General features: G+C 51.9%; 6 protein-coding genes across 6 annotated transcripts; 3 read left to right on the top strand and 3 right to left on the bottom strand.

The window, feature by feature from the left end:
* Positions 1–240: 240 nt before the first annotated feature.
* On the bottom strand, positions 241–2,305 carry INS49_003648 (uncharacterized protein; the record flags this gene model as incomplete). The annotated part of the gene is made up of 5 exons (XM_043164440.1): positions 241–779; positions 882–993; positions 1,065–1,160; positions 1,321–1,859; positions 2,254–2,305. The coding sequence occupies 5 exons, from the start codon at positions 2,303–2,305 to the stop codon at positions 241–243; spliced, it is 1,338 nt and encodes a 445-aa protein (XP_043019205.1).
* Positions 2,306–2,889: 584 nt separating this feature from the next.
* On the top strand, positions 2,890–3,152 carry INS49_003649 (uncharacterized protein; the record flags this gene model as incomplete). Its single annotated transcript, XM_043164441.1, has 2 exons — positions 2,890–3,023; positions 3,110–3,152. 2 exons carry the CDS (start codon positions 2,890–2,892, stop codon positions 3,150–3,152), a joined length of 177 nt encoding a protein of 58 aa, XP_043019206.1.
* Positions 3,153–4,972: 1,820 nt separating this feature from the next.
* On the bottom strand, positions 4,973–6,177 carry INS49_003650 (uncharacterized protein; the record flags this gene model as incomplete). The annotated part of the gene is made up of 3 exons (XM_043164442.1): positions 4,973–5,386; positions 5,462–5,956; positions 6,013–6,177. The coding sequence occupies 3 exons, from the start codon at positions 6,175–6,177 to the stop codon at positions 4,973–4,975; spliced, it is 1,074 nt and encodes a 357-aa protein (XP_043019207.1).
* Positions 6,178–7,544: 1,367 nt separating this feature from the next.
* INS49_003651 (uncharacterized protein) lies at positions 7,545–8,870 on the top strand (the record flags this gene model as incomplete). Its single annotated transcript, XM_043164443.1, has 3 exons — positions 7,545–8,207; positions 8,323–8,545; positions 8,689–8,870. 3 exons carry the CDS (start codon positions 7,545–7,547, stop codon positions 8,868–8,870), a joined length of 1,068 nt encoding a protein of 355 aa, XP_043019208.1.
* A 398-nt stretch (positions 8,871–9,268) lies between these two features.
* On the bottom strand, positions 9,269–9,889 carry INS49_003652 (uncharacterized protein; the record flags this gene model as incomplete). Its single annotated transcript, XM_043164444.1, has 1 exon — positions 9,269–9,889. The coding sequence occupies one exon, from the start codon at positions 9,887–9,889 to the stop codon at positions 9,269–9,271; it is 621 nt and encodes a 206-aa protein (XP_043019209.1).
* Positions 9,890–10,493: 604 nt separating this feature from the next.
* Positions 10,494–11,814, top strand: INS49_003653 (uncharacterized protein; the record flags this gene model as incomplete). The annotated part of the gene is made up of 3 exons (XM_043164445.1): positions 10,494–10,890; positions 10,954–11,188; positions 11,295–11,814. 3 exons carry the CDS (start codon positions 10,494–10,496, stop codon positions 11,812–11,814), a joined length of 1,152 nt encoding a protein of 383 aa, XP_043019210.1.
* Between the last annotated feature and the right edge of the window lie 72 nt (positions 11,815–11,886).

The following is an 11,886-nucleotide window of genomic DNA, read 5'->3' on the forward strand; positions in this document are numbered from 1 at the left end:
GTGTCTTTGAGCTCACAAGCTGTCATCGGCGGCATAGAGCACACTTCGCCTGTCAGCTGCAGGTTTTTGTGTGTTTTTATTCAAAAAGTTTGAAACGAACTTGGGCATGATCCATTTAATCTCCACAAGTTATTTATCGTATGGATTTTGCGAGGCAGTGATCCGGGCTTCCTTGGTCATTGAGTAGATAATGTTCCATTTTCCAAATCTATCCTACCAGTTTCAAGTATTCACGTTGTCTTACGCGGCATCTATCCATGACCAAACCGGCTTGTCCTGGAGACTTCTCCGGCTGGCCGACGTGTTTGTAAGATCGATGGTCACTGTCTCCGTGGTACAGCCCGACGCAGGATAGTCATCAGCGTATGTGCCTCCCAAAACACTACTGAGCCAGGCCAATGCCGCGGGTCGGCCGTTGACGGCTTCTGAGGAGTGAGCGCCGACGGTGTTGCGCTGATATAGGATGTTGGCTCCAACTGTCCACACACATATCAGCAGAGCTCCTTTCCTCAAACACTGAGATGCATAGCACAGGGTAGGTTTGGCCTTACTGTTGCAGTACTTATCCACTAATTCATCCGTATCTTCAATGACACTGATCTCGTCTCCGATAGCCTTATAAGCGAATATGGGCATCTCAGGCACACCGTGGTAGCCCATGATACCGTCGCGATTGATGATTTCCAATACTATAGGGCTTGTGATATCGGCGATGCCTCCAGTGAAGTATTCACCCATGTCCTGATAGGCATATGCAATGGCTGCCTGATTCAACGTGTCTACTCATGTCAGTTGTAAGTTAGCCATGCTAAATTGAGAATACTGGACCAGGTTCTCTTGGGGCCCATGGAGCACCGCCGTTTGAGTGAGATCGTACGTACAGTTGAGCGCGGCCAGAAATCTTGTTGCGTTGTAAGGGCCCTCAGTTTTCAGCCTTGAGAGTAAGAACTCTCTTTCCTCAGGGTATTGACTGGACAACCCGAGTATTGAAGACTATTTGTATCAAAATGTCAGCCTTTCTTTGGTCTGGCCGGTCAAACAATCCACTTTTTAGCGAGACTCACCGGAGCCAGTCCAACGGCATAGCCCTTGTTGATAGTATACAAAACGCTCGTCACGTTAGGTGTCAAGCCTCCGACGGCAGCACCGCTGAAGTTCATCTGTTTGCAAGCACACAATCAGCTATCAAAACTCGTCCCATAGCCCAAAAATCCATTGAAAGCGAGGAGGGTCACAGGTGAGGAAGTTTAGAGCTGAATTGAAAAGCTCATTCGAAATTGTGCTCTTGGACAAGTAGGGATCGAGAACGGGGAGGCTTACCTCTGGAGCATACTGGACCGCCAATTCAGCCGCCCACTCGCTCGCCAAAGCTCCTCCAGAATACCCCCACATTGCATACCGAGCATCAACATCCAAACCGAGCGTTTCGTTGGCGTTGAAAGCTGCGCGTATGGAATCGATGGTCGCATGCCCGGACTGGACCCCCGCGGTGAAGCTGGCCAGCGGCCCCTCATAATCCGGAACGTTCACAAACCAGCCTGATGACAGCCCTGTGCTGATGTCACGGAGCGATCTGACACCATCGCTGGTATAGAAAGCGTAGCTGGGACTTGCATCAAGCCAGGCCGAGTCGTACGGGATTTGATAGGAGAGGAGAGCGGGAGACTCGGTTACCGGGACAAATACAGTGGTGACCGCCCAGTCGGGCTTGTATTGACTGTTTGTCGTCCGGTAGAGAATGTTGTATGCAGCGGAACAGTTACTAGCGAGCGACGTAAGATTTCCTGGGGCTTCGCGGATTCGTAAAACGTCCCCTGGTTTCGCGGACTCGAACCCGTCAGGGGCAGTATACCAGGGGTCTTGAAGGGGAGGAATCGGCGCTGCCGGGGTCCCGCTGCCCTGTCTCTTGGATAGTTGTCTACCGGAGGTCGGAGAGGCCAGAGTTTGCAAAACCAAGCATGCTGTTGTCAGCACTGCCGAGAAAGAAGTCAACATCCTGAGAGAAGAAGCAGAAAATCCACGCGTCTCGGACGACTTGGGTGACGTGAAGGAATCAGAGATGGTGTGAAGTGCATCTGGCCGGCGTGGACAAAGACGCGCTACAGAGGGCTAGATATATCTCCATACCATCGCTGTCATCGCGGCATGCACATATTCGGTCAGATGCGCCGCGTAAGTCTCGGCGAAATGTCATGTTGACTCAACGGATCGGCCACTATGGTGCAACGGTTCCTGGGCGTACCCCCGGCTTACCGTGAACGTTCATACCGTTGCATTGCAGCGGGTAGTGCCAATACCTGTTCATCCTGACTTTGAATGCTACTTCCCCACCTGCAGCTCGCGCGATCGCTCAGCAATGGCGCCTCTTTAGGTTTCGATAGCACGCAGCAGCCCAGACTATCCCGGATACCTCATCCCCGATCAATGCTATGGTAGACTGAGGACGGTCTGCTTTAGGCAGGTGCTCAACTGCGGGGAACTCTACTTCGAGCCGCGGCACGTTATGGAATACGTAGACGATCGGTCTGCGCGTATTTGCTTCTCTGTGCACTGATGGACTGATTTAGCATCGTTAGGCAGCATCGCTCACTACAGACACTGCACCTGGTGGTGCGCCTCTTCGGATGTGCTCAATCATGGACCGGTGCATCCGCAAACATTCCAGCCCTTGGTTGTCCGGAGACAACACCCATGAACAGCGGCACGTGGACCTTCCTCAGGTCTCGGATTCCAACAGGCAGCAGACCGTCGAATGTTGCCTAAGAGGAGATCTTGTGAGGCATATTTAGAGAAGAATGCTGCACCGGCACCTCCATGAAACGACCACGGCTTGACCTGGTCGACCACGTAGCTGCAAGCGATCTACAGGTTTCATCTCCCTCGAGCATCATGTCCTCCTCGCGTCAGCAGCAGCAGCAGCAGCAGCAGCAGCAACAACAACAAAAACAACAACAACAAGCCCAGCAGCAGCGGCGGCGGCGGCAGCAGCAGCAGCAGCAGCAAGCCGCCCAGCAGCAGGTCCGGTGCACTAGCAAACAAAGGACACAAGCCGCCCATGCAGCCCCTCAGCCGAGTCGTCGGTGACGATCTATGTAACCTCCAAACCAAGGCCAACAAACTCGTGGATCACACGTGCCCTGGCGATTCAATAACACTCTCCAGCTTGCCGTGGGCTCCGGGGCTCCATGCAAGCATATTACGAGTAGAGGCTACGTGTGCTCCATCCAGGATAGCACCTAGTTCAATGCCGAGCTATTTTAGAGTCCTTTGTATGTAGAGGGCAGCACAATACATGGAGATGGAATTTGGCAGAGTACCTTTCTCTACGTAGCACAGTGTTTTGATTCTGAATGCGTGTAAGCAGCCTGGTAAGGCCGAAGGAGTCACTGAAGGGGGTTCATTCGCAAGTCCCGAATGTAATATCGAAAAACAGATACATTGAGTTGCATGTCTCATTACGCAGTAGAGCAATTTATAGAAAGGGGTCGATATGACGGACAGGAACAAAGAGACTACTTAGATACCTGCCTATTCCATGATCAAGCAGTTCCTTTGTCGCGAATAAGGCCGCATGTATGTGATTTCTCTACCGCGTTGAGACCGCACCGTATAAAGGACATAAAAAGGCTGTCAAATGACATATCCACAATCAGAGGCTCATCTCGCTTAACTACTGTATGAGCATCACAACACTGCAGATTGCAATTCGAGTAACTGGACCTTAATCATTGACTCTTCTCGTTCTCTCCTTTAGTCTACGTTTCCAAGATGGAACTTGTTACACGGTTTTCTCGGTCATGACGATGGATGGGTCTCGCTCGATGACAGATTATCTACATTTTGGTGTCAGATGCACACTCGCCGCAGTTGTTGCATTCTCCAGTACTGAAGTACTACCAATTCCCATTTCAACAATAATTGAGCAAAAGAAATTTTGCAGAATGACAAAGGGTGCAATCCGGAAAGTCAAATCAAAGTTCAACCAGAAGGAAGCATCACCAAAGAAGATTGATGAGGCCTTGAGATCCGTAATGAATCCACAGCAATACAGCGACTTTCTCGAGATAAGCAAAGCCCTGAAAGAGGAGAAAAGCGCTGGATCTCGAATTCAGCTGCACACCGATGGAAAATATGATCCGGGCTGGGATAGTTCTCCTGACGCGATACGACTACGCCTAATCGCACGAGCCATCGCCGGAAGATCAGGCTGATGACGCTCAGAGCCAAAAAGATCCAGCACCTTTACGCTCAAATAGAAGAGTATGCCACAATGAAAAGGAGTATTCTGTACATGTCATGTTTTGACGTGTTTGCTAGTCAGAATCGTTTGGCTTGCCTATTTTCAGAAAGAATGTTGGCAACTCGGAATAATAACTCAGTCTGACTGCGGTCTCAAGACTCGCACCACAACTCATCGTTTCGCAAGGTTCGAACTCATCCAAAAACACTACATGTGGTGGGACGAGATTGACACACTGAGGATCAGGGTTTCGGTTGAGGGGTTAAACAAGAGGGATGCAAAGCAATGGAAACAGATGATTTAATTTATCTTTTTTGCTTTGAGAGACCCGTATGATGGTCGACGATGGGGTTAAAATATTCGCCGCTGCTTAACCCTTACTCCACGATCTCATGAATTGTCCCATAGGCAATTAACAAGTCACAAATACCCTGAGCTCCTGCATCACTTATGTGCCGGCTTCGGTGGCTACATGGATCTCGCAACAAGGGATGGAACTGGGCTACCTGTCGCTTCGCAAGCAACAACGTTCCCGCTCATGTCTTATTCCAACAAACCTTCGGTCACTTCGGAAGAAGCTGCAGTAAAGCGCTTTGGGTTGAAAACAGTGAGATCCGGGGAGCTAACACACTGTGTCATCTACAAACTCAACGTTGAATAGTTCCCCTTGCATGATGACCTTTTTTATGGCCTATATGACCAGCGCTAAGCCCTTGACACCGGTTTTGATGATCACGTGTGTCCGGAGACCTTCTTAGGCTCGTAGAGTTCTTCCAGGTATTTGACCTCCTCCTCGGTCAGCACCTTCCCCTTTGCCGTGATAGCCTGGTCGATTCTCTCGGCGTTGCTGAAGCCTATGATCGGCGAGGCGACCTTCCCGTTGATCCAGGCCAAGGCTACATGCGCCATCGGCCAGTCTTTCTTTTCCGCTGTCTCTATGACCCGCTTGATGATCTTCAGATCCGTCTCAGGAATTTCCGAGTTGGCCTTCTCCCCTTTGCTTCGTTCCGTTGAGCCGAACTCATCAGGTCGACGCGCGAGGTGGCCACGGCACAAGGGAGCCCATGGAATAAGACCGACGCCGGTGTCATCGCAGAACTTGTTCATTTCGCGCTCCTCTTCTCTGTATAAGAGGTTGTAGTGGTTCTAAAGTAGCTCACATTAACCAATCAACAAGAGACGAAGAGAAGTAAGCGGGCTGCATCGACTAGGACAACTCACCTGCATGCTTACGAACTTCGTCCAGCCGTTCTTCTCGGCGCAAAACTGCAGCTGCGCGAACTGATACGCCCACATGCTTGAAGCACCGATATAACGGACCTTGCCACTCTGCACGAGGTCATGGAGGGCCTTCATAGTCTCCTCAATCGGCACAGTGTTGTCGAAGCGGTGGATCTGGAGCAGGTCGAGGTACGGCGTGTCGAGGCGCTTCAGCGAGGCCTCGACCTGGTTGAAGATGGCCGCCCTCCCCAGCCCGTACAGGTTCTGGTAGTCTTTGGACGCTTGGAAGAGGTCTCGCTGAAAGACGTAGCGGCCCTCGGGATCCTCAGCGACGGCGCCGTAGCACTTGCTGAGAATGACGATTTTCTGCCGCGGAATGCTGTACTTCTTCAATGCCTTCCCGATGATCTCTTCGCTCACCCCGTTGGAGTAAACGTTGGCGGTGTCCCATGTGTTGAGGCCCTCGTCGTAGGCCTTCTTCAGGAGCGGCAGTGCCTGGAGAGAATCAGTGGATGATATCATCTGGGGTGGCCTTGTGCTCGCAAACTCACCTCTTCCTCACCAATTGCCCACGGAAGAGTCCTCGGGTCACCGAAGCTCATACAGCCAAAGATCGGCACTGAGACGCGAAGGCCACTCTTTCCGAGTTGGCGGTACTCGCATTTTGAGTTGGCTAGACTCTCCTTGAGCTTGGGAGGCAACGGTGACTGCGACATGGTTCGGAATTGTCTGTTTATGGCGAGATTTCAAGAGTGATTGATGATGATTGTGGAAATTTCAGGCCGACAGTGAGCCACTCGCACGTTTTGAAAACAATAGCGCTACAGCTATTTAACCGGTCAAGGAGCATCGAAGCGGGGTTGCATGGTCGCAACGATGTCTACAGGTCTGAGGGTCTCGGTGTTTGTCACCGGCTGCATCGGACTTAATCTAAACCCCGGCATCTGCTTGCTTCATTCCCCAGACAATGTCGCTAATGTGACAGAATGTTGAAAAACTGGATTAGAGGCTCGCAGAAAACGATTGCGGCTCAACTGTTTCTCAGAACGAACCGGCCCCACTCATTTAAGGTGTTCACATCTTAGGTATTGCATAGTGTCGCCGCATCTGAATGGTGTCACTTGACTTGAACTATCTTAAACGGGGCTTCTTCCCGTCGACCGTTTCTCCGCACAGAGGAATAAATTTAGCTAGTGGAAGAACCAGGAATGGCCTCGTGCCGGCTTCCGAGGGGTACAAGCTTCCTTGGCTGGCGGGAGCCACAAACTCTGATAGCCTTAGCTGTTCTGGATGGTGTGGCTGGAACCTGTAGACGCCCACCTCAATTAGTGCAGAGTAGTTTCGCTGTCCTTTGTTGCAGGTGCGTACTTTTAATTACAGGCCTCCTTGCCGAGGGATGGATCGCGAAACGAGGGAAGAACCAGAAGATCATGCTCAGACTGAGGCCAGCCTGGCCAGCACGCGGTGTCGACTATCAATCCCGTATCCTTACGAATATTGCTTCTATTATGGTCTAGTTCGGGGTGGTTCGACCCATCCTCGGTCCTTTTAGTCGGTAGCATCGAATCCCCAGATTCTGGCCCCTTTCCGCCTCCTTCCCCACGAAATTCCCCAGGTTTGGTGCCCTTGCCTCCTGCGTCACGACCAATGGGATGTAGCGGTAGCGTCGAAGGGAACCTCGGCATTGAGACGCGTCTGCAAGTGTGTTCCCAACTACCACTAGTTCGGCACACTGTTCGCGGGCTGAACCATACAGCCAGGGAATACCGGATCTTAGTGCCCGCGCTGTGATTATTCCCAGTGTGCGATCCTTTGGTGGCACCGAGGTATGGGCCTGTCCCTGCTCAAGATCAATGACGCCGGACTTGCGGGTGTTCGAGGACGGCATGTTCACCCTTGGGGCTGTCCCTCTGCCGCCGCCGCCTACAATACTTGGTTCACCCCATCTTCGTCCCTTAGAATGACCCGCCTCACTGCTCCAGGCAGTGATCACTTCAACTTGAACTGTTGTATAAAAATATTTTCACTTCCCACCGGGACTCTATCAGCCCTCGAGCTTGGATTCTGACCCCAGATCTTCACAATGGCAGACATCAACCGCCTTCAAACCAACGATCTTGAAATCGGTGTCACCGACGCTGTCGTCGGCCATGTCAGTCGCCAAGTCGTACAGAGAAAACCCGTCTCGCAGCGCACCCTCGACCTGGAACATGCTCGGCCGCGCTGGCTTCGGGAGTGCATGGCAGAAGCCACAGGCACGTTCTTCTACGTCTTCCCCGGCATAGCCTCGATTGCCTCCTTCACGCTGAACCTCGAGAACCCCCTCGGAGTCACGGCCTTTGGCAGTATCTTCCAGATCGGCTGGGCTTTTGCGGTTGGCATCGCTTTTGCTATCATCACTTGCGCACCGACGAGCGGTGGACACTTCAATCCGGCTATCACCATTGCTCTGGCCCTTTGGCAAGGATTTCCATGGAAGAAGGTGCCATACTACATTTTCAGCCAGATATTTGGTGCCTTTGTGGCAGGTTGTGTCCTGATGGGCATGTATTGGCCTGAAATCCAAGCCGCCAACGAGCAGTTCCTGGCAGCTGGAAAACCACTCGTCGCTAATGGAGCACCGGCATCCATCCTGTGCTCTTTTCCAAACCCAAACCAAACCAACTTAGGTTGGGTCTTCATGACTGAGTTCTTTGTTGACTCCTTCATTGGCATCATAATCTGGAGCTGCTTAGATCCAGCAAATGTTGGTCATTTTCTCGAAGAGTCCTTCCTGCCCCTGTTGCCTGCACGTGGCACCACTTTCCGTCTCCTGGCCCTGTCTCAACCCACGCTTTGCACAATAGCTGACCCACTCATAGCCTTTCGTGTCACCATACGCGGCACCCTTCATCATTGGTCTCGCCTACGGAAACATGGTGTGGGGCTTCGCGGATATCACCATCTCCACCAACCTCGCAAGAGACCTGGGGACGAGGATCGTCGCTTTGATCTTCTACGGCCCGGAAGCGTTCACATACATGGGATACGCCCCAATCGCTATTCTTGTCAATATCCCCGCGACCCTGTTTGCCACCGCCTACTGTAAGCAAAGGTCCTTTGACAGCTTTTGTTCCCCTGCCCCTGTTTCTTTGCGCAAAACCTGAAGATCCATGCTTGACCAGCCATACCCATTTCCTTTTCCCAAGCCCCTTGGCGGTCAAAGGCTAACATGGTGTACGAACCAGACGAGCTTCTGTTGAGGGACTCGTTCCTTACTATCGGCAAAGGGCATGCTCAACACCGTGAGGGCGACGAGGGCCTGTGGAGGCACATATCGAAGACTGGTGTACTCAAGGAGGATGATCTGCGTCAGGTGACCAGCAATGGTGATGCTAAAACGACCAGATTTGAGCACATGGAGAAGTAATTTGACTTCTTAGACTCTGTACAGTCGACCGCAACGGAGGATACGGTGTATCTGGGCTTGGCGTTTGGATGCATCTTTGTATGCATTTGGCTGGGCAGGTCCGGAGCTTCAACACCTCCCTTGGGGCTGCTAGGCGCGTCTGAAAATCTTGCGAATGTTTGTCCATGCTCACATAATGTTTTGCGACTAGACTGCAAAGCTTCAAGTTTGTTTGCACAAAGATGACTGTCCATGCTTACTTTCCAAGAAACAAAAATTCGTTTTATCCATAAGCATTTTATCAATATTCTATTTTGAGGTCTGCCTGAGTATCCGTTGGAAGATAACTGATTGTCTATCAAGGAGTCTCAACAGGGATGTACGTTGTAGCCTGCTGCAAGCAGTCTCATTCCTGCCATCTAGACTTCATCTGGAATTTCCTGCACAATCTGGAATTCCCTTGCCGGATAGAGCTTCATACGTAGCAATGTCTCCACCATGGCAGTGATGAACAAATCCTCTGGAATAGCCTCGCATGGGTACTCGTCAAAATCCAACTGGGGTGAGGTGACACTGAACTGGACAGTCGCATCGGGCCACTGTTTCTTGAAAGTTGCGTATGTCCTCCTCTCCATGTACGGCGACTGTACGAGGATCAAAGCCCTCGGCCTCAGCCCCATTGTCTGGAGCAGCTCGTATGTAAAGCGGACATTCTCGCCCGTGTTTGTCGACTCCCTCTCGAGGATGATCCTTTCTCCTGGGACGCCCCGCTCCAGTGCAACGTCTGCGAAGACTTCCGCTTCTGGCTTGGCGAAGAGTTTTGACGTATGCTTGCCGTGCCCGCCTGAGAAAATCAGATACTGCCCTCTTCCGCAGTTGAAAAGGTCCACAGCGCGGTGCGCAACTCGTAGGTCGAAGCTGCAGAGGGTGAAGATGGCGTCTGCAGGTTGCTGAATAGGCATGCTCATGCGATGGTAATTGTATAGAAGTCTTGCATCGATTTCAACGTCAGGTCTCATAGGAGGGATAGCGAGAGACATTTTGAGGGATTGCGAATAGGCACACTGGATCGACCGAGCGAAGAGGGTGACTGTTGTTGGGAATGGATAAGGTGAGTGAAAGTGGCAATACGCTTTGCAGGCAAGTCTCCAGTATGTCGTCATTCAAGATTCCATAACCCTCTTGGGCTGATCGTCTACAACGTGCTCTACTCGTAGGGAAGATGTACCTGGGCCGTTAGCCTGGCGGTGGCCACAGCTCCTGCCACCTTGGGTAGCCTGCTTCGTCAAGTCATGAAGCCACAAAGGGCAGTCTCGAGGGACAGGAGTCAGCCTTTGGGAACTTCCTGAAAAGCATTTTAGAGACGTGACACGTGCACGCCATTTGGAAGCAAGAACCCCCGATTCGGGAAGGACAGCTGGGTGGGCATGGAAAGCGCCTGTGCCTTTCTCTTGTCCGCTAACCACACACAATGTCCCCGTATGGCTTCATTTCTCAAGACTTCAGAATCCGAGTGCTCACCAACCTTTCACCTGCAGCCCAATATCATTGATCCTCGCTCACAACAGCATCATATAATCAGCATCCCATCCAAAACACATTCCACGAAAGCCTCAGATCTCATCGGAACCTTCCATCGCAACAATGCAGTTCCGTGCCGCCTCCCTTCTTTCGGGCCTCTGCCTCGCTCAGTTGCTTCTTGCGCGACACCACCCTCACTCTACTCACCACGCCGATAAATCGCCTGAGCAGGCCATCGACAAACACATCGCTAATGGGAGCGATCCCTGCGAGCCGCTAATAATCGGACATGGTCCTCGACCGGATATTGATACTCCTGCAGAGTTTCAGAACTTCACCACGCTCTTCGCCAATGCGCGTATCGCGAGCACGCCGCTCGGATACAAGCTGGTTGGGCAAGCCTTGAACGGCAGCGTCTACGGCAAGGTTCTTCGTGGGATTAACTATCTGGAAGACTATGACCCTGCGCTGTGCGCCGAACAATGCAACGCGATTGGAGATTGCAGTTCATTCAATATTTGTACGTGACGCTTGCGTTATGTCTCTTCGAGGGCATCCATTGACAGCTAGCGTTGGTTTCTAGACTACGAGCGAGACCCAGTCGTCGACCCCAGTTACGACAAAGGGTGCCCGAATCCTCCGTCTACCACCACCATCAAGTGTGTTCTATGGGGCCAATCAATTAACACGCAAGTCTCGCTGAACCGGGGAGAAGAGAGATGCGACTTCAAGGTCCTCATCGCCGGTTCCAATTATTATCTCAAGGAGGCCGCGCGCCAGAACCTCAGCGACTTTGGCTTCTTCGGCCCCCGTGGCGAGTACGTGCTCTATCATTCGCGTGCATCTTCTCAGAAGCCAAGATGCTCGTGAAACACGCTTCTGAGGTAATTCAGTCGCCACATTTGCTGATGATAGGCCGAACAGTGCCAAAGCAGGGTCTACTTTCCCTTACACAGAGATGCTTGAGCCTGCAGACGGCTACCTGACCTTTCTCGAACCGGTCTACCGCGAGATCTATAACCCAAATGGGACCGGCCCCAGCTACGACCCTGCCGTCTGCGCCGAGCAATGCAATGCTGTCACCGAGTACAACAGCATAAACAGGGTCAACGAGCCTCCCTACATCAACGGCGCTTACCCGAAATGCAACATGTTTACCATCTTTGAGACTTCCCTGATCACTGACAACGACCCGTTGTATTTTCTGTGCTTCTTCTACAGCGCGAGTTGGGACAGCCTGTACTCGACTAAGATGAGTGGAGTAGACCCAGAAGGCAGACACCTGCACGCGGCAATGGTCAGAGTGTACCAACGACTGGATTACACAGACCCGCCGTTGTGTGCTCTGAAGGAATGCGAGGGTGCCCAGTATTATCGAGGCGGAAATTGTTCGGGATGGGGTCCAGACTACTGCACACACCGAAGTGGCCACATGCTGGAATAATGGATGGGCACACAAGCTCACTGCGTCAGCTCAATTCCAGGATCCGTATCTCTCTGTACCTAAGCAGTGAAT

The sequence above is a fragment of the Diaporthe citri genome (assembly GCF_014595645.1).
Source record: "Diaporthe citri strain NFHF-8-4 chromosome Unknown scaffold_10, whole genome shotgun sequence".
In the NCBI taxonomy this organism is placed as follows: Eukaryota; Fungi; Ascomycota; class Sordariomycetes; order Diaporthales; family Diaporthaceae; genus Diaporthe; species Diaporthe citri.